This window comes from Eumetopias jubatus, unplaced genomic scaffold (genome assembly GCF_037043125.1).
Source record: "Eumetopias jubatus isolate StellerSeaLion01/CBP00866 unplaced genomic scaffold, mEumJub1_p1.0 scaffold_11, whole genome shotgun sequence".
NCBI lineage: Eukaryota > Metazoa > Chordata > Mammalia > Carnivora > Otariidae > Eumetopias > Eumetopias jubatus.
This window is the reverse complement of record NW_028274817.1, coordinates 3,544,236-3,570,381: the sequence shown is the minus strand read 5'-3', so window position 1 is coordinate 3,570,381 and position 26,146 is coordinate 3,544,236. Positions and strand designations below refer to the sequence as shown.

Here is a 26,146-nt window from a genome sequence, read left to right as displayed (position 1 = left end):
TGGTCAGGAAGGCATCCGAAGCAAGAACCAACAAACTTCTATCTCTCCAGCTTCTGACCCCCGTCCCTTGCTTCTTCCGTTCTTGCGCCTTTCCAAACCCATCCCTAGGCCAAAGCCCTGTGATTTCGGTCCAGAGCCCACCCAAGTAGGCGAGGAGTCCAGGATGGTGTCCAGGACATGAAAAAAACTCTTTTTTTTCTTGAAAGTACTTATTTATTTGAGAAAGAAAAGCACACACAGAGGGAGAGAGAGAAGCAGGGTCTCCACCGAGCGGGGAGCCCCATGTGGGGTGCGATCCCAGGATCCTGAGATCATGACCTGAGCCGATGGCAGATGCTTAAACAACAGAGGACCCAGGCGCCCCGGGTATATGATAAAACTCTTAACTCTTGAACTGGGTAAGAACAAATGCTGCGGAGTGGATGGTACTCACACAGTCAGCCCCCGAAGCGGCTGAAACCTTCTATGGCAAGGAACCCCACAGGAGAGCTTCCGCAAGGACACCAAGCTCTGGATGTGGGAGTCATCCCAGGAAACAACCCCCCCCACCCCCAGGAGGCTCCTTGCCCTGCTTTCTTCTCCCAACCCTCCCTGGCCCTGCACTCCTTAAAACGCCCAGGGCTCTGACTTGACGCGCACACACAAACACACACACAGGGAAGAACCAGCAAGCGGCCTCACTTCATGCCCAGCACCCCGCGAGAGAGGCTGCCGAACCCAGCAAAGCCTGGAAAGGGCCTGGCGGACCCCGGGGCTCAGGCCCCCTCTTCCTCATCTCTCACAGCCTCTTCAGACAGGGCCAGGGAGGAAGCCGGCTGCCCGCACCTGACCCGGAGCAAATACTCCAGCATTTTCAACTTGCTGGTTTCGGCGTGGGCCCTGGGACCCCACAGGAACTCGTAGCGGGCAGGGTCGCTGCCGGGCACCTGCCGGTACTCCACGTACCCTTCCTGCACCCAGACCTTGGTGAGGAGCTCCCTGGGCTCCCCGTAGATGACGTGCTCCTGGCCGGCATACACCCCCATGACCCCCAGCGTTTCCCACACCTCCTCCTCGGGGGCATGGTCGCCATGCCGGAGGATCACCCCCAGGAGCACCACCAGGAGGCCGGTCTTGGGCACTCCCTGCTCACCGCTCAGCGTCCCATCATAGGTGAGGCCCAGGACGGGGACCAGGACGTAGGAGTGGTCGCTGGGGTCCACTTCCTTCACATCCATACCAAAGACCAGCTGCATGCAGTGGGAGGCCTGGCCCAAGATCACAGGGAAGGCATCCTGGGCATCCTTACCGACGATCTCCAGCATCTCTGCCTGGCTGGTCGGCTCCTTGGTGTGATACTTGAGGAGCAGGAACTCCACCAGCTTGGCCAGCTTCCCCTGGAGTAGGTTTTGGAGCCCCGGCTGGGGTTCTTCGGGCTCCACGCAGGGGCTCGTCCCCTCCTCATCGGAGCTGCTGGAGCCCTGGTCAGGCTGGCTGCAGGCAGTGGCTGCCCGGGCAGTGGGGGAGGGGCGGGTACTAGAGCTCTGGGGACGCCTCTGGAACCCAGCAGCTGACCCCTCCTCCGAGGGGACCAGAAACAGAGCAGAGCAGGAGCCAGATGTGGCCTCGGACTGGGAGGAGGCCGAAGCGGAGAAGGAGGAGGGGGCGCGGGGGACCTCCTCCTCCCCAGCCCCCGACAGCTGTGCCTCCACCAGGCCCTGGGCTGGGCCCGGGTCTTCCTCCAGCTTCCAGAGCTCACCCCTCTGACCCAGGGGCATGGCGTTTGTGTCGGGCTGACCCTGAAGAAAGAGGTGGGACGGCTCCTCAGGGTGCGGCCCAGGCAGCAGAGGCCTGAAGCCCCGGAGCTGACAGTGCGCTGCGTCGGACTTGGGTGCTGAGGGGCCCCGTCTGGGGTGGGACGAGCGAGCCCCTGGCTCCACGCTCAGAGCAAGTACCTCACCTTGACCACTGGCACTCACCTGCGCCTCCCCTGCTCTGGGACCTTAGAGGCTCCTGCCTCGGACCTAGGCTTCAACTCTGAGCTCTGGAAGCCCCTGGAGGAGAAAAGCAGGTGTCACTTCGGGGTGCAGACACAGAGCACGGCACAAGGGCCCCAGTGGGGCAGGAGGGCTGGGGCGGACTCTGTGAGGTCCCCATCCGTCCAAGCTGGGCGGTCCCCTCCTTGGCCCCTCAGGGGACTGCTATTTCCCCTGGCAGGGCCTGGGCCGCCCCCCCCGCAGCCTGAGGCCACAGGGTCACAGCAAGACCTCGCAGCCCTGGGACCCCACAGAAGGTAAGCGAGGGGGCCCACCTCTGCCCACGCCTGCCAGAGGTCTAAGGGCTCGTCTCGGGATCCCAGGGACGGCCAAGCTCGGGTGCCGTCTGTGCTGGGATGGGCGCACCTCTCCATCTATACCTGGACCCCCACGGAAGGCCTGGGAAAACTCCCTGTGTTGACCCGAGGCCACCCTCCTGGTGCCGAGGCCTCATCTCTGGGAGATGCCAGAAGGAAAAGTCAGGAGACACAACTTGGCCCACCGATCGCCCATCTCCCCAGGGCTGGCAGCAGCGGCAGGGTAGGCCCGGGCCCTAAGGATCCTGCTGTGGGAGGCAGCCCCTCATTTCTCATCTGCCCCCACCATCAGGGCCAGACCCAGAGCCAGGGCACCTGCGTCCTCTGCTACCTGAGTGCAGACCCTCAGGCCCGGGCCCTCCCCATCCTGAGAGGAAGGATCTGGAGAGGAGGAGGGACTCAGCCTGACAGGCCCCACCCGGGGTTCCCAGGGCCACCAGGTAGGGGTGGCACAGATTTCTGGGCCATCCTTCCTGGTCCCGAGGGGTGGGTTGGGAGTCACTCACTGCTCCCCCGGGTGTCCCCACATTGACTCTTGGCAGGAGCAGGGGCTCCTGTGTGTCTCCCAGATGGGCTTCCCCAGATGACCTGACCCCGACGTCTCCCAGCATGGTCCTCAGCACCCTGAGAGCTCCGAGAAAAGGGGGAGGAGCCAGCACGTCCTCATCCATGGCCACGTCTCCATCCCGCCCCTCAGCCCCCGGCAAGATCCCAAAGGGCTGGTTGTAGGGATCGGCCCCTCTGTCCTGGGATGGGGATGCCCTCAGGCCCCCAGGACGCTAATCTTTCTTCCTGCCAGGGCCTGCCCTTCTTCCAGGTCCCCAACGTGAGACAGAAGCCATGTGCCCCTCAGACCAAGACCTCAGCTCCCCGAGGACTCCCGCCTTCTGGCCCATGAGACAAGTGAGCATGCGTGCCAGGTTGGGCCCCCACTGACCGATCCTCCCTGGATCGGGCCTGGCCAGACTCCGGTGCCCTGGCTTCTTTGCTGAGATGGGGTGGAGGGGGTACGGCCAGTCCTCCCCCAGGGTCCTCACCCTGACTCCCAACCGGACCCGTGCCCCGCCCCCCCGACCCCGCACTCCACCCTCACACGCACACAGGCCCGCCCCACCCCAGGCCCGCTCCTTCTCACCACAGGCCCTCAGGCTCTAACAGGCGGATGTGGACCCCCGGACAGGAGGCATGGGCTCCTCCTCCACCAGGGGCCTCCTCCCTGGCCTGTCCGTACTGCGGCCCAGTCAGTCCTCCCTCTGGTCCTCCCCTTCCATCCTGGCAGGACCGGGCTCAGCTTGGGCGGCCCTGAAGCCGGCTCCTTCCACCCAGACCCCAGGCTCTAGGAGACGTGGCTGGGAAGTCAGGGCACGCCCTAGGTGCCCATCCGGCCCCGGGGCCTCCCGGGACCGAATCTGTTCGCTGTCCCCGATCCCGCAGTCCTCCTTCCGGTCCTCGCCTTGCCACCCAGCAACACGTGGGCCACCGCCCCCCACCCGCATACTCGAGGCAGGGCTCCATGCAAACGGCCACGGGGTCTCGGAGGCCCTGAGGCCAAAGTGGCCACGCACTGTGTGGGCTCTTCCATCCCAGGAGACTCCCCTAGCTGAAGCAGGGCCGCGGTCCCGCGGGCTCCCTGGGGAGTCCCTTGGGGGTCCTCGCTTCGAGCCCTGGCAGGTCCTAGGCCCCTCCGGCTGCTGTCCCCAAGCTGGTCTGCCAACCCCAAGGCCCTCCCTGCCCTGAGCCCACCGGGGTAAGTCTGTGGCCAACACGTGCGGCCACGAAGCCCAGGGCTTCCCAAGGCTGAGATGGGGCGTCCAGGTCTCTCGGGCCTTCTTCTGATCTCCACCAGGACTCCCTGGGTGCCTATGCCTCCGCCTGTCCCTACTGCCTGCGGATCGGCTCCCGGGCACCGGGGCATCCCGTGTCTGGGACACCCGGATGGGCAAGTGGGGGACACAGAAGCGCACGCACGAGGTGTCCCCGTCCTCCACTTGGGCCTCTAGGGACTGACTCCGGGCTGGGGTCCAGGGTCTCTCAGCCCTCCCTCTGCAACTTCAGCGTAAAGCCCAACAGGACCTGGGCCTGCCCCTCTGCCCCGCTGAGGGAGGCCCTGCTCCTTCGATCCACCAAGGACCCCAGGTTCTCGGGAGACTCAGATGCAGAAGTCCGGCCGCACTGGCCACGTGTCCCCATCCCGCCCAGGGGGGCCTCCCTAGACTGACCTCATGGGTGGGCTTCTGCGGGGCTCCCCTCTGTCCTCCCACAGGGTTTAACCCTGGCCTCTGCACGCCACCCCCCGCCACTGGGGGACCAGGGCCCTCCCCTCTGCCCACGTGAGCATCTGCTCCTTTCATCAGGCCCTCACCTCCGTCTCTCTGAGGCCCGGATTCGGAAGTCCAGACTCACTACGGGTTCCAATCACCCCCCTCCCCCCAATGGACCTTCCCTGACTGACGCTGTGCCGGGGTCCAGGGTCCTTCACTCCTCCCTCCGCAATCTTAACACGAAGCCCAGCAGGACCTGAGCCCGGCCCTCTACCCACCCGAGGGAGGCCCTGCTCCTTCTGCCAAGGCCCCCAGAGTCTTTGAGACCCAGATGTGCAAGTCCGGACTCACAACGTGCTCCCATCCCCCCCCCCACCCCCGTCTCGGGCCTTCCCTGACTGACGCTGTGCTGGGGTGCAGGGTCCCTCACTCCTCCCCCTGCATCCTCAGCGTGAAGCCAGCAGGACCGGGGCCCGCCCTCTGTCCAGGCGTGTGAGACCCAGCCCCTTCTGCCAAGGCCCCCAGAGTCTTTGATACCTGGATATACAAGTCCAGACTCACCACGTGCTCCCATATCCGCCGCCCCCTCCCCCCCCCTCACGGACCTTCGAGCATTGACGCTGTGCTGGGGTCCAGGGTCCCTCAGTCCTCCCTCTGCATCCTCACCGAAAAGCGCAGCTGGATCTGAGACCGCCCCTCTGCCGACCAGATGGAGGCCCTGATCCTCCCGCCAAGGCCCCCAGCGTCTTTGAGACCCGGATGCGGAAGTCCGGACTCTGCACGTGCTCCCTTCCCCCCCTCCACGGACCTTCCCTGACTGACGCTGTGCTGGGGTCCAGGGTCCCTCACTCCTCCCTCTGCATCCTCAGCGTGAAGCCAGCAGGACCGGGGCCCGCCGTCTGTCCACCCGAGGGAGGCCCTGCCCCTTCTGCCAAGGCCCCTAGACTCTCGGGAGACCCGGATGCAGCAGTCCGCCGCACTGGCCGCGTGGCCCCTTCCCGCCCTGCGGCCTTCCCGGACTCACCCTGGGGCCCGACCTCGGTGAGGTCCCCTCTGTCCTGGGCTCCTGAGTCCCTCGGTCCTGCCCCCGATCGATCCCCACCCCGGCACCACTCGGACTCCCTGGGGCTGCCTGTGCCCCTGCCCCGTCCCGACCTGGCACCCTTCCCCTCTGACCCAGGTCCTCAGCTCCCTCAGACCCCCGCCGCGCATTTCACCGGACGCACCCACCCGTGGCCACCCTCCCCGGGGGGGCCCCCAGGGCCGGGCCGCGGCAGGGCCCGAGTGGCCGGACCTGAGCGGGGAGCAGTGGCCCCCACAGTCCTCCCTCTCCCCCCGCAACCCGCTCCAGGGAGGGCCCGGGCCCGTCCATCTGGGGACCCCTGTCCAGTGCCCCGGGCCGCGGCGGGAGGGGCTCAGCGGGACGACGCTGTCCCCTGGCGGGGTCGCTCGGGGCTGCCGGCATGGCGACCTGGCTCCTGGGGGACCCCGCACTCTGTGCTCCCTCACGGGTGCGTCTACCTGCACGCCTGGCGTCTCCCGACCGAGGGCCGTCCTCCCACTCACGGAGGTCCCGGCGTCTCTCAGGCCTCCGAGGCGGAAGTCGGCGCTCGTCACATCCGGACCCCACAGGAAGGGGTCCCGTAGGGTGCCAGCACGTGGGGCGCAGATGGGTTCCGGGGTGGGCTACGTGGGGCAGGAGAGGGGAGCGGGCAGGCCGGGGTCCCTCGGTCCTCCCTGGGCTCCTCCCCTGGACTCTGGTAGGATGGAGCCCCCGCACTCTGCAGCCCCGAGTCTGTGCCCCTTAGACCAAGGCTCTCAGTGTCCGACATCACTGAGCACTTGAGGGATGGTTTGCGGGGCTTGTGCCTCGCCTGCTCACAGGGTCCGGGTTCTCTCAGGGCCGCTGGCAGGGACACAGCGGAGTTCGGTGGCCCCCAGTGTTCTGGGACGTGTGACCCCTCAGTCTTCACCCAGGAGACCCTCCTCTACCCTTGTGTGACACACGCAGTCATGGGACGGTTGCCTGACGTGAAGCTGTAGTGCATTTGACCCCGGGAGCATCAGAGGAGAATCTGTCCTTCCCGAGGGCTCCCTTGGCCAGCAGCCCGACTTCAGAAACATTCTGTTAAAGATTGAGTTTCCTGAAGAGCCTGAGCAGCTGCAGGAGGTTTGGGGCTAGGTCCGACGTTTTTAGGGTTATCCACTCTTGTAGGGTCTGCTGCAGCGAGTTGTCCTTAGTCACGCTCCATCATCGTTAGAAATACACTGTCCATCTGTACTTAGCTTTTGTACTATATACTTATATATAAGGTGTGTAGATTATATGTGTTTAAATACACATGTATGTGCATATCACATAGATATGGACACAGACATATATATGTACATATAAGTTCACTTTATGTGTTTATAATTATGTATTTATATATCTGTAGAGTGTTTATATACTTTATGAAAAAAATACCTTTTCTTACTATATGATTTGCTTTGATACTCGCTATTGTATTTCAGGTTGATTCTTTATATTCTATTTAAATAATTTTTTGAATGGGCATTCCTTACCACTAAGATTCTTTCAGGTGGTTATTAGCACAGACTCTGGAGTCAAATGCCTCATTCATCCCACCTTTCCCTGTGTCCTTTTATTACCCCAGGGCTACCGTCACACGTGCTCTGAGATCCTGCCTCAGATTTGTGCAGGGAAGCAGAAGCATAAGTTGAAAATTGGTCCCCCTATCAATCCCGTCGTCTGCATTTATGCAGCCTATATTCCGTCCCCACATCCCTGATGTGACCTGAGTCCCCAACCCAAACAGATATACCAGCTCAGCAGTTTTCAGTTTTCCCCAGGGCTTTCTCCTATTTTATTGTTCAGACATTGTTGTTGATTCTCTGTGTGTTTTTCAAGACTTCATTTTTTTAAGGGTAGTTTTAGTTGCACAGAAATGAAAAAGGGAATTCCTTTCTCATCTTACTCTGATCCAAGTTTTTTCCATTATCTAGTGTTGAATATCTTTCAAAGGATTTTTCTGTACCCATTTGTGATCATATATTTTTAGTTCCATTATTTTGTTAATGTAGATAAATATAGTTGAAAGATTTTTCCAATGTTAGGGCATATTTGTGTTCATTGGGCACAGCCTATTGCCCATTTAATTCACTACTATGTTAAATATGCATACATTTATTTAGGATGTTTGCTGCTATATGTGTGATTTTTGCTTAAGTGTTCTTGCAAGGTGGGTTTCTCCTCTAGCATTTACATCCAGGAGCACTAGCCTGGGAAAATGAATTGAAAAAATTGCCCGGATTTTTCTCACGTTTGAAAGAGTTTACCTAAAATGACAAGTTTTCCCCAACCATTTGGTAGAACTAGCCTCAAAAACTGCCTTGCCCTGGAACATCTGAGGGTTGCTTGAACTCATGATACGGATTCAGTTTATAATGTACAATTAAGGTTTTCTATTTCTTTATGGAGCAATTTGTCAATTTTTTTGTCTAAAAAACATAATCCATTTTACTTAGCTTTTCAAACTTAATAGCATGATATTTACAAATAAAATTGTATTACAGAAAGTCTCAAACATGTAAACAGTAGGCAATAGTATAATGAACCCCATATACCTGACACCCGGGGTCAACAGTCTTCTATACATGGCCAATCGGGTGCCAACTATATGCCTACCTACCTAGTATCTCAGGTGCTGGAATATTGTAGAGTATATCCAGGGTGTGCCTTTTCATTACTCAGTACTTTAGTATGCATTTCGAAAAGATAAGTGCTCTTCTATAAAACATAATCTCATCATGATTATCACTAAATAACTCTTTAATACAGTGAAATGTATTTATTTTTCACACCTTTCTGGCAAGCATACGATCCTTTTTATGAAGTTTCTTTGAATCAGTATCAAAATATGTTCTGTACATTTTGATTGTTCACATCCCTAAGTCTTTTTACATATACAAGCTCTCCCTCATCACCTCTTGCTTGGCAAATATTTTGTTGAAAATAAAACACCCCTTGTCTTCTGTCCAGTTTCCCATTGTGTGGATTTCAGTGAATGCAACATTTCTCTCCTTGACATTATTCATTTGTCTTTCCATGTCATCCATTTTTTTCCCAGTAGAGCCGCTTTACATCTTAAACATAGTTATTTTACATCCTCTGTTAATCTTAAAATTATTGTCATATTTGAGTCTGTTAATTCCAACGTATGTGTCATATTTTAGTCTAGTTCTGATGCTTGTATTGTCTGTCCAAATCATGTATTTTCTTACTTTTTAGTGTGCCTTGTAATATTTTGTTTAGAGTTGAATGTGTTGTGTGGGGTAGTAGTAACAGAGATCATTATGCCTCACGTGTTGTTTTATGTTAATCTGGCTAGGAGTTGGGTGTTATTTCTCATAGCTATAGGTGCCAGAGGCTTCAATTCCTCCAGTGTCCTTGTTTTTGTCCTCTCTCTTGTATTATGACAAACGTACAATAATAACATAAGATGATGACAATAGGGGAAACTGGATGCAAGGTATATGAGAATTCTCTGTACTGTGTTTATGATAATTTTGTAAATTGAAAACTTTTTTAAAATAAAAAAATGTAATAAAAGTTACTCATTGGACCCCATTGGAAGTAACAAGGGCAATCATTTCTTCCTCTGAGAATTGACCGTCCAAGGGAACTAAGCTTTTATCTTGCTTTTCTTCTACTAACTCTATTACTGGATATCACAATAGCTGTAGTAAATGCAGTAGAGTTCTTACTGGAGGATTCTAAGTGAGAAAAGTGCAAAGTATGATAGGAAAAAGAAAATGACCATTTGCAAGCCCAGGAATGTAACTGGTGTAGTCCACGATAATTGATGGATGCAACCATTTGGTGAGGCACTCTACAATGAAGGCATGAGGTGTCATCACCTGAATCTTCTGTTCAATGACACTCTGATCAACAGTGGAAGAACCTGAAGTGATATGCCTTCCATTAGAACGCACTAGGAAGAACACGGTACCACCTAGGAGTACTTTTCTCCCAAGAAAGTTGGACTTGCTTCGGGCCTCCTGCTGGGGTGAACTTATGGTGACAGGAAATACAGCTCTCTGTTAAAGTGACCATGCCTCTCAGTGAAGGCACAGGGTCTGTTCTGTGACAAGAGCTCTAGGCATCAGCAGAAAGGTGTTTGCTTTGTTTTGCACCCAGTCTGCTCAAGAAAGGCACCATTGTCCTGCCTACCACAGTGATGCCACAATATAGGCCAACAGCCTTGCCTATTCTAAGTCAATGGTGTCTGCCTTTCCCTTTATCCTGGGAGAATGGTCCCTGGATGCTTAGACCTACATTTGCTCCCTATCCCCTAGGTTAAGCCAGAAACCTAAGATAAAACCCTGAATGCAACAAGCCAGTTCATGGTACCAGTGCCACTGATCTTGCTGCAAGGCTACCCTTGGCTTGGAGGATCAGGCCTCCAAACTAGCCTCTCTAGAGCTCTGCCTCCTACTCTCTGTTGCAGGACCCTGAGCTACTGCATGTGTTGTTCTCCCCTGGGCATCTGCTTTTGTCAGGCTGCTAGTATTCCTCCTGAGACAGCCTCAGGTCTCTCTCTCAATGTCACCTTTTCCATGAGTCCTTCTATGAATACCTGATCCTAAATTACAATCCCTCCTCCCACTCCATCCCCAACCCTCCTTATTCAATTCTGTGGATTCAATTTGTTTCCATAGCATTGATCACTATTCAACCTACTTCACCTTTTACTTTAGTCCACGGTTCATTTCAAGTCTACATCCTTATACACACTAGATTATAAGCACTACAGAGGCAGTGAATTTGTTCAGTGCCGTATCCTTAGAGCCTCGAGCAGTGCCTGGCACATGGTACATGCTCACCATTCATTTTGAGAATGAATAAAGAACTGCCGCCTCCAAGCTGCTAGTATTTGGAGCCTCTCTTCCCTAAACCCCCTTGGCATTTTTAACCCCCACAACCACCCAAACAGGCAAAGTTTGAATGATTTCCACCATCCTCTTATTATTGGATCATGGACAAGGTAAGTAACTGAGCTTACTGGGAATTCTGGAGACCCCTTGCCCCAATCCCTGGTTTGTGCTCCTGGTATTCTGGGGAAGTCAGCATGTCAGGATTCCAAACACCTATGGCTGACTGCACATTCTCTCCTGCCAGCAGGCAGCTATGGCCTTCACCCCTATGCTCTGCTCCTCTTTCCTGTTGGCTTGGATCTATAAGTTGCTATAGTCAAGGACTCACACATCCTTGGGTTTGGGTTGGGCCACAAAATGTTTTACAAATAGCCAGTTCACACAGCACATGCCTGTTGGTTCCTGGGTATGGTCCAGAGAGCACACCCATATTCACCAATGACCTTGATGAGACTTCCCTAGACAGAGTAGGAAGGGGGGTAGCCAAGATGGTTTGCAAGGTTACTTTCAAACCCAAAATACTCCCAACCACTAGGATTTCTCCCCATTGCCAGAATACAGGTGCCTCCTCGTCTTTGCACATACTGTTCCTTGCATCTCAAGGTGTTGGAAATACTGTACTTGCAATGAGAAGGGCTCTTCCTCTCTGTGCTGTCCTCCATGATAATGCCAAAGGCCAGCCTAATCATGAGAAGACATCAGACACCCTCAGACTGAGGGACATTCTACCAAAACTGGACCAGTACTCCTCAGAAGTGTCAACGCCAGTGATATAAGCAGAACACTGGTCTCCCAGAGATGTCCACATCCTAATGCCCTGAGCTGGAAAATGTTAAGTTACACATCAAAGTGGAATTAAAGTTGAAGATGGAATTAAAGTTACTAATCACTTGACCTTAAGATAGGGAGATTGTTCAAGATAATCCAGGTAGACCCAATGTTAATACAATGGTCCAAATGTGGAAGAGGGAGGCCATGTGAGAAAGACTCAACTGCCCATTGCTGGCTTTGAAGATGGAGGAAGAGTCCATGAGCCAAAGATCGTGGTCACCCTCTGGTTGCTGGAAAAGTCATGAAAATACTTTTCACCCTAGAAACTTCCAAAAGGATCATAGCCCTGCTGACAGCTTGATTTTAGCCCAGTGAGACCATTTTTGGACTTCTGATTTCCAGAACAGTCACAGAATACATTTGTGTTATTCCACTAATAAATTTGTGTTGTACCACTAAGTTTGTGGTGATATGTTACATCAGCATTAGGGAAATAATACAGTTTCAATGAAACTGGAATTACTAAGAAACTATCACAGATTGGAAGACATTAAGGGGACATAATGACTGCATGTAATGCGGCATCCTGGGTTGGAAAGGAAAAGGGCACATCCCTGCTCCTTTGCCCCCAGGAGTGGTCTTGGCCATTCTATGGTCCTTCCGACTGCACCACCACTCAGGACAATTACAGGTGCTCAAATGGAACATACACAGGAGTGTGTGGCTGAGCTGCAAAGACAAGACCACCCATGAGGACAGTGTACTCCTCTCTCCCCACTTTCCTCCTTGTAGGATCAAGCATCCTCTCTACCCCAGTGAGAGAAAATGAGTGACAAGGATGGGGAACTGGGTCCTGATAGTTGGAGAATGTTGACCATGAAGCTGGGGGCATAGGAAGGTACATGAGGCTGTTTCTATAGAAGCCTCAGGAGCCATGGGTTTCATTACCATACCATGAGATCACAGAGCACAGTCCACTCTGTTCTCATACTCAGGGACTTAAGTCATGCACATAAGATTTTTAGGTGTGAGACTCCAGATTCTGCACCCTTAAGGTGCAAGGCAGGGATGGAGGTGTTTAAAAAAGGAGCTGCCCCACAGGAAGCTGCCTGCAGGAATTGGTGGGGTACTTTCAATACTCTCTAGGGACCAGAGCTGCACCCATCAGGCTCCTGAGAACCATAATGTCCAGCAAGGCTCAGGACAGGCATCCAAGTGGCCATGCTGGAAAGGAGGGGTCCTCCCCCTAGGGCCCAGCTGGCAGCCCCCATCCCCCTTGCTGCCCATACTGCCCAGTCTCTCCTGGACCTTGCTTCAGTCTGCAGAGCTTGGGGCTTTGTCCTCCTGTCTTCCCACCGCCAACCTCTCAGTCCTCAATGTTGATGTTCATAAACAATTACCTTCATTTGACAGAGCAGGGGGGAAAATGCCCTTTCACAATTGCTGTGGTTCAGGTAGAGTCAGCATGACTCGATGTAGCATCTTTTTTTTTTAAGATTTTATTTATTTGACAGAGAGAAAGACAGCCAGAGAGGGAACACAAGCAGGGGGAGTGGGAGAGGGAGAAGCAGGCCTCCCACGGAGCAGGGAGCCCGATGCGGGGCTCGATCCCAGGACCCCGGGATCATGACCTGAGCCGAAGGCAGATGCTTAATGACTGAGCCACCCAGGTGCCCCCTGATGTAGCATCTTGGTGAGTCTCCTAGAAGTTGGTAAATAATAATCATTGCCATGTGACTGTGTGACAAATCGCTATGATTATGAGTTATTTTCTAATAACTCCCTACGTAATACCAAATGTTCCATGAAGCTGGGGGCCTTGTGAAGGTGACTCTGAGATTTTGCTTTCTGAGGCTAAGCCAGAGAGGGGGTGTGTACCTGTCAGCCATCCCCAGCTAGGACCCTGCTGTCTGCAATCAGACAGTTGGAACAGAGGACAGACTAGCAGATGACGGCGGTGGTCCCCGGGACGCTCCCCCACACACACCCCAGACACCCCCAGACTCAAATGAGGATTTTGAAAGCAGCAGAGTAAGAGGGAGTTTTGGGTTCCCAGGCGGCAGGCTGTGCAGAGGGTCGGCTGCCCCAGGAGAGGTGGAAGGAGGAACACCCACCAGATCCCATCTGGACTGCCCTGGGCTGAGCACTGGAGGGTCATGGGAGCACAGATGAGGCTAAAGTGAGCTAGAGCCTAGATGGCATCATGAACTGGGTGCTCTTGGCCCAAGTCCCGGGACCCGAGCCCGGGGAGCACTCCAGGATGGAAGCAGGGCCACTGCGTGCTGTCCTTGGAGGGAATGGACTTAGAGGGTGTGAGCTGGTGTTTGATCCAGGCCATCATGGACTGCTGGGGTGTAGCACTCACAATGCCCCACACACCACCACAAGGGTTCTTCAGGGAGGCATTTCCAGGGTGCAAGTTCTCTGCATCATGTCTGGGCTGACACACATCACCCAAGTCCCCAGCAGTTGTGGCCAGGGTGAGGCATACCAGACAGGAGAGCCTCTGATCATTAGCAGGAAGATCTGATATTCTGTAGATGCCCTGAGCCTGCCCCTGACAGGCTGCTGTGAGGCATCTCAGCCATGATGCTGCTTCTCTGAGAAGCCCCCATCCCCCAGGCATGACAAAGCCTGCTCTAAACTCCAGCCTCCTTGGCAAGGGGTTGACTTCCTGCCTGGCTCTCACCTGCCCTCTTCTGTGGCAGATGTCACTGACAGCTACCCTGGGGCTCTTCATGAGCAAGTATGGGGTGTGACACCAAGGGACACCCACAAGACAGCATCCGGGGGCAAAGTCACATTTACCTAGCACTCAGATGAAGGGTCTGCCCAAAGACCCCTTCAGACACTTACGCTGTGGGGAGGCAGTAAGAGTCTTTAGACCCGGTGGGTGGGTGTTTTGAACCGCTGGCCTGCTGTGTGCCTGACGTCCAGCCTGCCCAGGGGAGTGAGCCTGCAGGACAACATTGGGCCACCCAGCCGGCTGGGAGAGAAGGGGACCAGACTGGACAGGTGAATGGGAGAGCCGGGGCCATGCCTGAACCCCAGAGCAGCCTTCGGTGGCCATAGTTCCAACACTCACCTCCAGGTAGAAACTTTATCCTTACACCCTCTGTCTTAGAGCCCACTGCTCCTTATCTCCATTTCAGGATAGATGGTGATCCAATGGGGTTGGGAAAGGACACATGGGCTGGTCCAGTATCTGGCTCTCAGTTTTCTCTTCTGTAAAATGGGGAAGATAAAACAGTACAACCTCTGTGCCTTGATGTGAGATTGTACTCATTTCCTAGGACTGCCTACCAAGGTACCACAAAGTGGATGTGGGGGCATTTCTTCTCTCACATTTATGGATGCTCACAGTCCATAGTCAAGGTGTTGGTAGGGCCATGTTCCCTTGTGAAGGCTCTGGAGGGGGTTCTATTCTTGCCCCTTCCAGTATCTGGTGTCCTCAGGTTTTCCTTGGCTTGTGGTCACATCACCCTAGTCTCTTCCTTCTCACATGGCTGTTTTCCCTCTGTACATGTGTATGTCCAACTTTCCCTCTTCTTATGAGGACACCAGTCAGATTCATTATGGCCCACTCTAATGACCTCACCTGAACTCGAGTACATCTGCAAAGATCCTATGTCCAAATAAGGTCACCTTCCCTGGTCCTGGGGATTAGTAGTTCAGCATAATTTTAGGGGGAGTATAATTCAAACCCTAACAAAGATTATACAAGGTATCATCTGTATATAAAATGACTGGCTCAAAGTAGGTAGTTAGTAAGAAGGAGCTATTATTACTAAGCATCTAAGGTGTACGTTCTTCCCCACATTTTAATGTTGTTGAACCAGTTTATGTCTTACAATCCACATGTAAATTGATTGATGCAGTGTTTTTTCCTTTGCCAATCAGTTATTAAGTGGATGGCCCATCTCAAACAGATGGCCATGTGCAAACATGGTATAACTTATTTTATAACAAGACTCAAAAACCCTCAGCATGTCAACGACCTGGAGAATGTGGTAGGAAAAAGGGAGAGTGGGAGTCCATAGATCATGCCTGCAGCTACTACAAATTGAGGAATAATAGATCATTGTTCTGGCAGATGTTGGGGGCCCAGTATGAGGCATGGGGAAGGAGGCCTGCTTGTTTGAAGGGATTTGGGGATGGCCAGACTCCTGCATTCATTTCATGAGCACACCCTGACCAGGCTTCCTGAGCTGAGTCCTCACTGCCCATAGGCCTAGGGTTGTAAGTAGGCCAGGGCAGGGGAGCGTGCTGTACATTGAGCCAGAGAAAACAATCATTTTAGGAGGCCACAGGATCCCAGGCTAGACCGGAGACTGAGACAAAGCAATCTACTTGTATTAGAAGTGTATGGAACAACCTCACTGAGATGTTGCTTCACATTGCCTGGTTCTGTATGCTGTGTTTACACACAGAATCTAGCATGGCCTCTGTTGAGTCCTGTTCTGGTCCAGGGGTCAGTCTGGGAAAAACATTTTTGCAATGAGCTCTCAGAGCCCAGACTAGAGGCCTACCTGAAGGGAAGGTGTTCCAGAGACTCCACAGAGAATGAATACAGAGGACATTTTTCTCCCGAAAGGTTCACCTACCTCCACGGCTGACTTCTGTGCCTTTGCAAGAAGGCACTTCTGCCTACAATCCCCTTTCTTCTCTTCCTGGCTGGAAATCTTCTGTGTCCTTTCAGGTTCAGCTCAGCGGTTCCCCTGTACTGGAAGCTTATCACATACAACACTCTGTGTTAGCAGTGCTTCCCCCAACACCTGACACAAAGTGGACGCGTCAGAAAAGACATTAGCTGAGGGTAACAGAGGAGCAAAGAAGGTTGCAGGCTGCCCCAGCCAAAAGGGCGCATCAGGAGATGACATGGGGAAGAAGGGGGCATCTTGTTAGTAAGGGCAGAGGGTCCCAGAGAAAAGTGAACAGAAAGCCAATGTGGAAGCACGAAGGGCAAAAGGCAAGCAGTGAATGGAGACACAGGAATGTGAATAGGACGGGGCTGAGGAGAGAAGGGAATTGTGTGGGCAGCCGGTTGGTGACCTCTCACAGGCACGTTTCTTCCTGTCCCAAGAGGCCTGGCCAAGTGTGCTTGACCTGGGCTTGCCAGGCACATCTCACGGGAGGAGGGGATCCCAGGAGCCTCCTCCCCACCTGGGAAGCCTTCCTGGAGCCCATGGTGACAGAAGAGGTCAAGGGGGGATAACACAGGGACACCATGATGGCTCTGTGGGCCCAGACACAGCCTGCCCACTCCACTTCCCAACAGGAAATAGTCCCTACTCTCCTCCTCCCTTTGCTGGGAAGCTTGCTCCAGAAAGGATGCTGACCCACTTGTCCTCAGGGACACCTCCATCATGAAGAGGGGCTCCTTTGTGGGCTCTTGAAGAAGACCAGGGGCAGCTACAAATCCAAGCAGAACCATACATATTACCTTCTTGGTCTCTTCCATTGCTCCCAGCCTCCACCCCAAGTTCCTCGAGCCTCCAGATCCAGCTATGTCTAGACTCCAACCATCTCCCAGGGAGATCTCAGGAACAGAAAGACTACACATTTACCCAGGCCAACTTAAAGTAGCCAGAAACAAAGGGCCCTCTCAGGAAGCAAGGGGTGCATTTTGCAAGTGGAGTCCCCAGTGATTTCTAATTGGTAGAATTTGGGGTATGGACTTCAGGGAACTTAGAGTGGAGAATTTCAGGATGAGAGAGGGTCAGACTTCAGCCAGCACCTTGCGTCTCCTGGCTGAAGAAGTTACCAAGCTGGTCCCCCAGGAAGTTTAGTAGGCCTGCCGGCTTTTCCCCCGGATTGAATCCCCGCTGTCCCTCCTTCCACTGGAGCAACGGTGAAGCTGGTCTGAGTCTTCTAATTCCATGCTCTCCCCACCCTGCTGCAGCCCAGGGGAGGAGCCCCAGTGGTGTGAGAGTTGGGCCACAGCCACTTCTTTCCCCTAACCCAGGTCTTCCGTGACCAAAGTGTCTGAATGTACCAGGATTCTCTCCTTCACATCCCTGCTCTTCAGAAGCCTGCCCTCCACCCCATCACACTGGAGCCAATGTGAATGTTGAATTGGACAAGCCACCAACTTATCAGAAGGGTGTTACAAATCCAAGGTAGTCTTCAAAACCATGGTCCAGAAATACACTGATGCTTCTGGGACACTGTAACATGTACCCACTCCAAAGCCACATGGGTATGCTTTCTGGCTTGTTTGGGGTCATGCTTTTTCAATCCTGAGCCATTTCATGCCTTTGTATAAGGAATGTTGAGTCTGTAGTAAGATGGCCCTGAAATTTGGTAGCAAGTCAAAGTTTGCTATGGAAGATGATGAGGGCATCAACCTGTGTATGTTTCAGAGTCTTTCCTCAATGGGTCACTCATGGGTCTGTACACGCAAGCCAGTGCAGCTTTGGGCCTTTGCTCAGGGTGGGACACTGAATGAGGGATCTGAGATTGGCAGCAGATTGGCAGCAGGGTCTTTTGCACTTGCTGGAGAGAGGACAAGAGGGACACCTGGATATTCTGATGGTTTTTTTAAAGAATTTATTTATTTGACACAGAGAGAGAGAGCACAAGCAGGGGGAGCAGCAGGCAGGGGGAGAGGGAGAAGCAGGCTCCCCACTGAGCAGGGAGCCCGACATGGGACTCAATTCCAGGATCCATGACCTGAGCCGAAGGCAGGCACCCCTGGATATTCTGATTTTTATTTCCATGAGAGCACCAGTAGAGTACAGGGCTGGGCCTCCAGTGAAGCTGCAGCAGTCCAGATACATCCACTTCATGAAGATTGGTGATATGAGGCCTTGGGGTAGTCCGGTTCTTCTCTTATATTCCCATGGACAGGCTTATAAGCTCCCCTTGGCAATTTGGCTTGTCAGAGCAAAAGATTACATTGACAATTGGTTTGTGTATTAGTGTTCTATTCCCTGGGCTGGGCAGCCCTCACAACCTGGGCATGTCTGGGGGACCGTGAGCGGCAGAGCAGTGGGTCAGCTCTGGGACTCCCTGGGACCTCACCAAAGTAGTGCCTGCCATCAAGACTCTGAACTCTGAGCAGCCTGCCTGGTCTCGGTTGGTGAAGTTTTTGAAAGGGCAACAGTACCTGTTGAAGTATCTTAACTGATAAACAATCTCAGTCTTAATACCTGTTTATGGGGAGGTCACCAGTACTTAAGATGGTGCTGGCCAATGTGGCCACTGGCAAGTACCTCTTCTTCACAGAGTGCGGGCTGCAGTTTTAGCAGGACCCCTAGTTGCCTCTTTGCTCCTGTCCCTCTACTAGCTGGATAGCTCAGGGCACATCAGACAAGATTCTCTTTGTCTCAGCTTTCTCTTCTGTATTTAAATGTTCATTGGGAACCTCCTCAGGGGTAGTAGACACTGGACTCTGCCCAGAGGATGGGCAAGGAAACTGGACCAAAAACTCTGGGACTGGGTTCTGGTGCTTCAGTGGCTGACAAACCTGATTCAGGTTACTCATCCTTAAAAGCAGCTCCTATAATAATATCCATTCTCCAGTGGGTTTGGAAAGCCTAATTACCACTTGTGAAACGTTTTCAATTTCTCAGAAGAAAGGTGATACATCACGGCAAGGTATGACTATCATAATAATTGTGATCTTCTCAAGCTGCCCCCAGGGATAACTCATATAAAAACTGCCATCCATGAAACTCTGTTATTGTAACAAAGTACAACTATTATCCATAATGATACTAGACTAATGTCTAAGGTATTGCTGTGCTCATGGAAAACTCTTAAATAAGCCGGAAGTGAAGAAGGTAGACTAGGTCACCTGCTGTGAACTTATCCAGTTAATTCCAAAAGTAAATAGACTTTTAAGGAGGTAGGAACCGGAAAGAGCACCAGAGAGCAAGAGCGTTCTCTGAGCACTTGGTGTGGACCAGTGTTATGCACACTATCTTATCCAAGTTTAGGAAGTCGGTTTTATCATCTCCATTTTGCAGAGGAGAAAAATTGAGGCCAAAGATGTTGACTTGTCCAAGGGAGATGAACGTGGCAGTTATAAACAGGATGGTCTGGAGTGGAGGATGAGGCCAGGTGAGAAGTGACCCCAAAGTCTAGGCAGGGGCCAAGGAGTCTCTGAACTAGGTTAGCAAATGGGAGGATGACTACCAGATTTCCAGTTTGGCATGCGCCCGTAAATAGGTCTGCTGCCAACGGAGAGGGCAACCCAGGAGGGTAAGGTGGTTAGGAGGAAAGATGACTGTGGCGCAGGGTAACCTGAGTGTGGGACCGCCAGCATGTATCCATATGCTAGCCTGGGCCTTGGGAGGGAAATTGAGATGCAGACTTGGGAGTCACCGACAGGTCTAACAGGTGAAGCCTGGGATGAGAACGCCAAAATGCAACGAGTCACCGTGGCCACTATCCCCCTTCCCGCCCAGGCTCAGGGGAAACTTCCCGAAGGCAGCGCAGACTAAGGTGACAGGTGTCTGCGAAGACCTCCCCGTGGGATTCCTGGGTGGCGCGCTCCCTTCCCGCAGGCCTGCGCCGAGTCGGCTTCCCTGCTTGGCTCTCCGCCGCCTCCCCCAGGCTCCCCGTCTCTCCCAGCCTCCACGTACCCCCCGCCGTCCCCAGGGCCGCGGCCTCCGGGCGCCGCCAGCCAGGAAGGCGGTGTCGCACGCGGCTCGCGGCGCTTCCCGGGACGGCGGGGCGGGGCTGGGGCGCATGCGCCGCTGCCGTACGGAAGCCCGGAAGGAAGGGCGGGAGGCGGTGGCTCAGGTTTCTCCGGGCGGCGGCGGTGGCGGCGGTGGCGGCGGCGGCGGCGGCGGCGGCGGCGGCGGCGGCGGCGGCGGCGGCGGCGGCGGCGGCGGCGGTGGTGGTGGTGGTGGGGACGCGGCTCGCGCCGGCACCATGAACCCGCTGTAACGCGCAGGCAGCGCGGCGCGGGGGGAGGGGGGAGGAGGAGGCCGCCGCGGCGAAGTTCTCCGCCATGAACCTGAGGGGCCTCTTCCAGGACTTCAACCCGAGGTGAGGCGCCGCCGGGGAAGGCGCGGCGCGCGTGAGGCTGCGGCGGGCGGCGGGGCAGCTCCCCGCGGTGCGAGCGGCTCGCTGGGCAGTGCTTCCCGCTCCCGCGCCCGGTGCCTTCAGCGCCTCCCCCCCCCCCGCCCGACGTCGGCCCCGCGGGAACCGCGTTCCTCTCGGCCAGCCCACCCTCGCTGCTGGCCCAGCGCCCCCTTCCCGTCCCCTCTCCCCGCACCCCGCTGCCAGTTCTCCGTTCCCCGCACCGGGGCCGTTTCGCTTGACCCAACACCCCTACCCCCCCCCCAGCTGTTTCCTCCAGTTCCTCTGAGCCCTTGAGGTTTTCCTTGGATGTATGCCCACCCCTCGCTTGTTTGCTGCTTTGTCGAGTGATATCTGAAAGGACGTTGAATCCTCGGAGTCAGTGTCAGGGTATGGCAATACCTTACATAATGCCTCTGGGGATGAACCTGACGATTTTCCATACGCGGTTTCTCATCAGTCTTCACTGTAAGTTTATTTGCAGGAAGTAGATAGTATTGTTCTATTTCCCAGCTGGGGAATATCCAGTGGACAGTGCGGAGAGAACACTGATTAAGGAATGGAGCGCCTGTCCTTGCACTTGCCCAAGTGTTCTGTAACTCTCTTCCCTCCCCCAGGCTGTGTGCTCCCTGAAGCAGAGACTGTCTCCTGCACATCTCACTATCCCCAGCACCTCCCACGGCATTTGAAACAGAGCAGGCCCTTATAAAATGTTTGTGGAACTAAACTGAGCCAAAAGATCTGGATTGGGGACCAGGCCCCATGTGACTGAGTTACATATTCTCTGCTCATCTGAAAAATAAGGAGTTGGCTTAATTGATCTTCTAAGACCACTAGTTTGTGAAGGGAGTACCTGTTTCCCTTAGTTGCTGGTGGGAAGCTGTGCCCTCAGTCAGCCTTTTGTATGCTAGGTCCTAGGTGAGGTGCTTCAGATGCTGGGAGGTTCCAGCTTGTGGATGGAGAAAGACAAGTAAATAGATGATTTACAGCACTGTGCGGTGTTGTACTGTGGGAGCCCAGTGGAGACCACTGCCTGCGCTGCTTGTGGGGGATGAAGGGAAGTCTTGGGAGCGCAGTCTCCCTGGGGACAGTGCCATTTTAAGCTACAAGTCATTGTGGCTTCCTAGGTGCTCTATTCCTCTTTGAGCACTGCTGAGTTCATATTCTAGTCTGGAGTGCTAATGTCCTAATCACAGTGCAGTCATTATCGTTGTTGGCCTTGAAGGCATTCTGCATCGAGGAGCATGTTGAGAGGAGGTAAGGGAGAAGGGACTGCAGCACCTTCCTCTGCTGCTCCTAGGGGTGAGGATTGATCTACAGGGTAGCAGGATTGGCGCTGGAGTTGGAAGGGCCTTGTGTGTCTACACTGGCAAGGGTAGTAAGGAAGGTAAGTAAAACCTGAATTGTTTTGTATCCTTGAGCCAGTCGCTTACCTGTTATATCTGTAGAATGAATATAATCTCAGCAGGATGGGAAGCCAAATTAATGATTGATTGCAAAGTGCTTTACACATAGATAGTTCCAGGACTATTTTGCAAGATGACAGATAATTCAGAACCCAAGAACTGCCTCAGGTGTTCTAACTGGCTAACAGTTGCCAAAGCACAATGGTGCTGCACAGAACATCCTTAACCATTTTCTTTTCCTGTAGCTTCTCCCCGACCCCCAAAACTTTGGAATATGAAAATTACAATGAAATATTAGCTATCTAAACAGATTTATAATAACCATCTATATATTTATCAATAATTCTACTGGGATTGAAATGCATCTCTAAGTTTAAAGACCTTTCTTAGGGCGCCAGTTTCCTGATACAGTGTTGCTTCAGTGGGAGTGAGCAGTGTTGCCTCACAGTGGTGACTGCTAAGACAGTGGTCAGGTAATATTGGCAAGTCTGATTTTTTAGCTAATGATGTGTCGTGTCTCATGGGCACACCCAGTTTTTGGCATTGTTCGTTAGTCTTGTTCCATGCTGAGGAGGGCCTTCTAGACAGCTGGAGTGCAAACCAGGGGGTGTAGACAGGAAGATACCTGGGGCCAGGGCCTCTAACCTTGGTGCTGCTGCCTTTATCCCTGCCTCTAATTTGGAGCCAGTTCAACATCTCCCTCCTACCCCAGGACCTTGGCACATGCTGTTCTCGTTGTCAGGAATGTTTCCCTCTCCTCTCCTCCTGACCTAGTTAACTCTTATTTATCCTTGAGATCTCAGCTCACTTGTTACTTGCTGAGAGAAGCCTTTCTGACTTGCCTAAGTCCACTGATACCTGTTTATACAATATCTGTAGCATGCTGAATTCTTCCATTATAGCACTTATTTGTACCCTTATCTTTGTATGCTTATTTGATTAATGTCTGTCTCCCCTACTAAACTATAAGCTCCATGGGGCCAGGGCCATGATTCTGTCCATTATGGTATCCTGTATACCTGCAATCGTACCTGACTTATTAAATATTTGTGGAATGAATGGATGGATGAATGAATGAATGAATGACTCTACAGAGCCTATAGGAGAAATCTAAAATGGCTTCTTCCAATCTCTGCTTTCCTGGTGGTGGTCTATGGCCTGGTCCCTTTTCTCATCTTCCTTCCTTCACAATGCAGCCATTCCATTAGAGAGACAGGACAGACCATGACACTAAGGCAGAATGTGGCTGCCTTTACTTTGTGGATTATGTGTGTCACAAAAATAGTCACTATCATGGTTTTATGGTTCCCAAGGCATGGGCCATGGCTCCAGCTCTCCTTTTCAACCTTTTGATCTTGGTGAGTCTGAACCCACTGCTGTATTGCCCAGGCTCTGGAAAACTGCAGTAGCAGAGAATGATTCCCAGACGTCAGTGCTCAGGTGCACAGGGCTGCCGGCTGACCCTCTGCCTATTTTGCTCTGGCGGAGAACTGGTTGATCGTGAGCTTCTTTTTAGTTACACAGGTTAAGACTCGCTGAAACAGGCACACTGGACCCACCAAGTCCTTGTCTGAATGCCTGAGGCTTCCTCACATAACAGCGAGGGAGCCTTACTCATTGAACAGGCAACTACCAGCAATATACAGAATTGGCGGACTGATTCTGAGGTGCTTGTAGGAAGGTGGGGATTTGGGAGTAGGTGGCATTAAGCCAGCACCCTGGCCACACCATGGAGCCTTGGGATTTTCTGCTAACTTGCTGGAGTTGCTGGCTTGGAGAAGGCCCTTCAGCCCTGGTAGCCAGGCAGTGCTGGAAGGCGGTGAGAACTCTGCTAGGCTCTCTGAGTCATCTGCAGTGAGCTCCTGACAGTGAGGTGCATCCCACAGGTGTGCTGGACTGGGACGAAGGCTGAGGGATGCTGCTCTGGATGTTCTGTCCTGTGAGCATGGAGTACTAAGGAGGTCAGTAGTGTTTAGAAAGTTCCATATGCTGCAACTTCTAAAACCATTCTATGTAAGTTGTCTCTTCTTTGAATTTAGGAAAAATAGATGCGATTTCTGGTAATCGTTAACAAAAGACAGCTGGCTGGCCTTTACCAGTCATTTGTAAAATATTTATATTTAAAGCATTCATTTGGGCGCCTGGGTGGCTCAGTCATTAAGCGTCTGCCTTCAGCTCAAGTCATGATCCCAGGGTCCTGGGATCGAGTCCCACATCGGGCTCCCTGCTCAGCAGGAAGCCTGCTTCTCCCTCTCCCACTCCCCCTGCTTGTGTTCCCTCTCTTGCTGTCTCTCTCTGTCAAATAAACAAAATCTTTAAAAAAAAAGCATTCATTCATCAAACATCTCCTGAGTTCCTACTATGTGCCAAGAGATGTGCTAGGTGCTTTAAGTACAAAAATAAGTGAGATATAATTCCTCTCCATGCTCAAGCCTGGCAGGAGAAGCAGAAATGGGAAGAGAAATTAGAATTCAACACAGGAAGAGACATTCCAGAGACAGGAACCAAATGCTGTGGGAGCACGAGGGGCAGAGCCTCCACTTCTGTCAGAGCAGTCAGGGAAGGTTCCACAGCTGTCTTGAGGGATATAATTGTAGGGTTTTTTTCAGCCCAGAGGGCAGGAAAGGCAAGTGAGGAGGGACAGAGGATGCAGAGGCACAGGGTTCATGAGAGGGCCTGGCATGCTCAGACAGTGGTGACAGGTCTGTGTGGTGGCAGCGCCGCAGGTGACACATGTCATATGATTTAAAAATAGTACCTGTAGTGTGAATGATTACTGCAAATATCATTTACATATTACTGAGTTTTTCTTAAAGCCACTCCAGATCCATTTGTAGTGAGCGCATGTTGGTACTGTTCATGAACTACTCACCCACCACCCACACGTCTGTTTATCTGTCGTTCTGTCATCTTAAGCCACCCAGAGCAAGAAAAACCTCTCAGTTATAGTGAGGTTGTTATTGATAATGGGTATGACTTATGGGGCACCTAGCATGGGTTGGGCACAGTGTCGGTGCTTTCAGCGTTATCTCAGATCTTTGCAGCAACCCTGCAAGTTAGATGATCAGCCCTGTTTCGCAGTCTTAGCGAGCTTGTGACTTCCCTTGAGTCGCACAGGCAGCAAAGGGCCAGGTCAGGATTCTAAAGTGAGTCAGTCGGTTTCTTTCTGAAGCCTGCGCTCATTCCTGCGTGCCATGCTACCTCTCTAATTTAGTGACAGGCCCGCCCATGCCACATTGGGTCCAATATCCCAAGGAGCCTTCTGTTTATGAGTTGTGATTACACAAAGCAAACCTTATATCTGAGCTTACACATCCAAATGAGTGTTATCCCTCAAAGAGGTTACTTAGGAAAAAGAGGAATATGTATATACCTATTCCACTGCTCATATTCCTTGTTACTCATCTGAAATTTCCTTTGGAGTCAGATTATAAATCATATAAGGAAATCCGTCTCATTGCTTTGTAATCATGGATCATTTTTGAACCCAAATAGTGCCACCTAGTTTGATCATACATCTTATTCACTAAACTTGGCTCTGACTGACTTTTGGCCATTTCCAAAAATCAAATTCATTCGCAGTGAAGAGTTGGCACCATTGAGGATATTCAGAAGGACAGACTGCAGGCTCTCAAGACGATTCCAGGAGGAAAGTTCCAAAGGTGGTTTGAGCAATGAAGTGGAATTAGCTCATTGCCTCTCAGGGGGACTCAAGTCCCATTTGAATGCATAATTTCTGGTTTTAAAAGTATCATTCCCATTACTTGATAATTACACACATATTTCTCTTGTCTTTGAGACCTTTGAAGTCCAGGATATTGAGGCATTCACTAAATGTGCTGAATGAGCAGACGTTGAGAACAAATAGACATGTACCATTGGAGACTCTGTTGTAGGGGAGAGAGAGTGGGTAGGAGGAGTTTTAGATGGTTTCCTATGACTCTAGGAGTTGAGCTTCCCAATATTGAGCTCGGGGTTTCTAATTGCCTTGCCTGATCATAGGCTATACCTGTACTAGAATTCAAGATGAAAGTCTTGAAAAGAACTTGAGATAGGCTCTTTATATCTAATGATTCGTACTTTGTCAGCTATGGCCTAGTAGTGAGAAATAACGATTGCTAAGTGAGATTGTTACAACTTTTCTCTTGTAGAATACTAATAGCAGCAAAAAATAGGAAAAGTTGATCATTTACACAGGGCTTCCACATCCCCCAGTCTTAGTGAATTAATATGTGAACAAACCCAGGAGGAGATAGGCTTAGGGAGAGAGTGATACCCCCTCCTCTCGCAATTGCGTAGCTGATAAACTTCCGGCCTGGCCTCATTCTAGTCCTCCTTAAGAGTGATTTGTTTTTATTGGGCTTTTGTGCTTTCTTATATCTTCTGGTTAGATGCTCTTAAACATTTTT

General features: G+C 52.5%; 2 protein-coding genes across 2 annotated transcripts in view; one reads left to right on the top strand and one right to left on the bottom strand.

Moving 5' to 3' along the window:
- Positions 1 to 214: 214 nt before the first annotated feature.
- Positions 215 to 6,683, bottom strand: LOC148162963 (melanoma-associated antigen 8-like). Its single transcript, XM_088028615.1, has 3 exons — positions 6,115 to 6,683; positions 1,959 to 2,033; positions 215 to 1,778 (listed from the first exon to the last, which is right to left on the bottom strand). The coding sequence occupies exon 3, from the start codon at positions 1,755 to 1,757 to the stop codon at positions 756 to 758; it is 1,002 nt and encodes a 333-aa protein (XP_087884741.1). The 5' UTR covers positions 1,758 to 1,778; positions 1,959 to 2,033; positions 6,115 to 6,683; the 3' UTR covers positions 215 to 755.
- A 13,482-nt stretch (positions 6,684 to 20,165) lies between these two features.
- TMEM185A (transmembrane protein 185A) overlaps positions 20,166 to 26,146 on the top strand; it is a 34,194-nt gene continuing 28,213 nt past the window's right edge. Inside the window, exon 1 of the mRNA XM_028096525.2 lies at positions 20,166 to 20,298. Within this exon, the coding sequence (XP_027952326.1) occupies positions 20,261 to 20,298 (38 nt within the window). The 5' untranslated portion in view covers positions 20,166 to 20,260. The remainder of the gene's footprint in view (positions 20,299 to 26,146) is intronic.

Coding starts and splice junctions, on each gene's coding strand:
- LOC148162963 (XM_088028615.1), bottom strand. CDS start 1,757: ATGCCCCTGGGTCAGAGGGGTGAGCTCTGGAAGCTGGAGGAAGACCCG.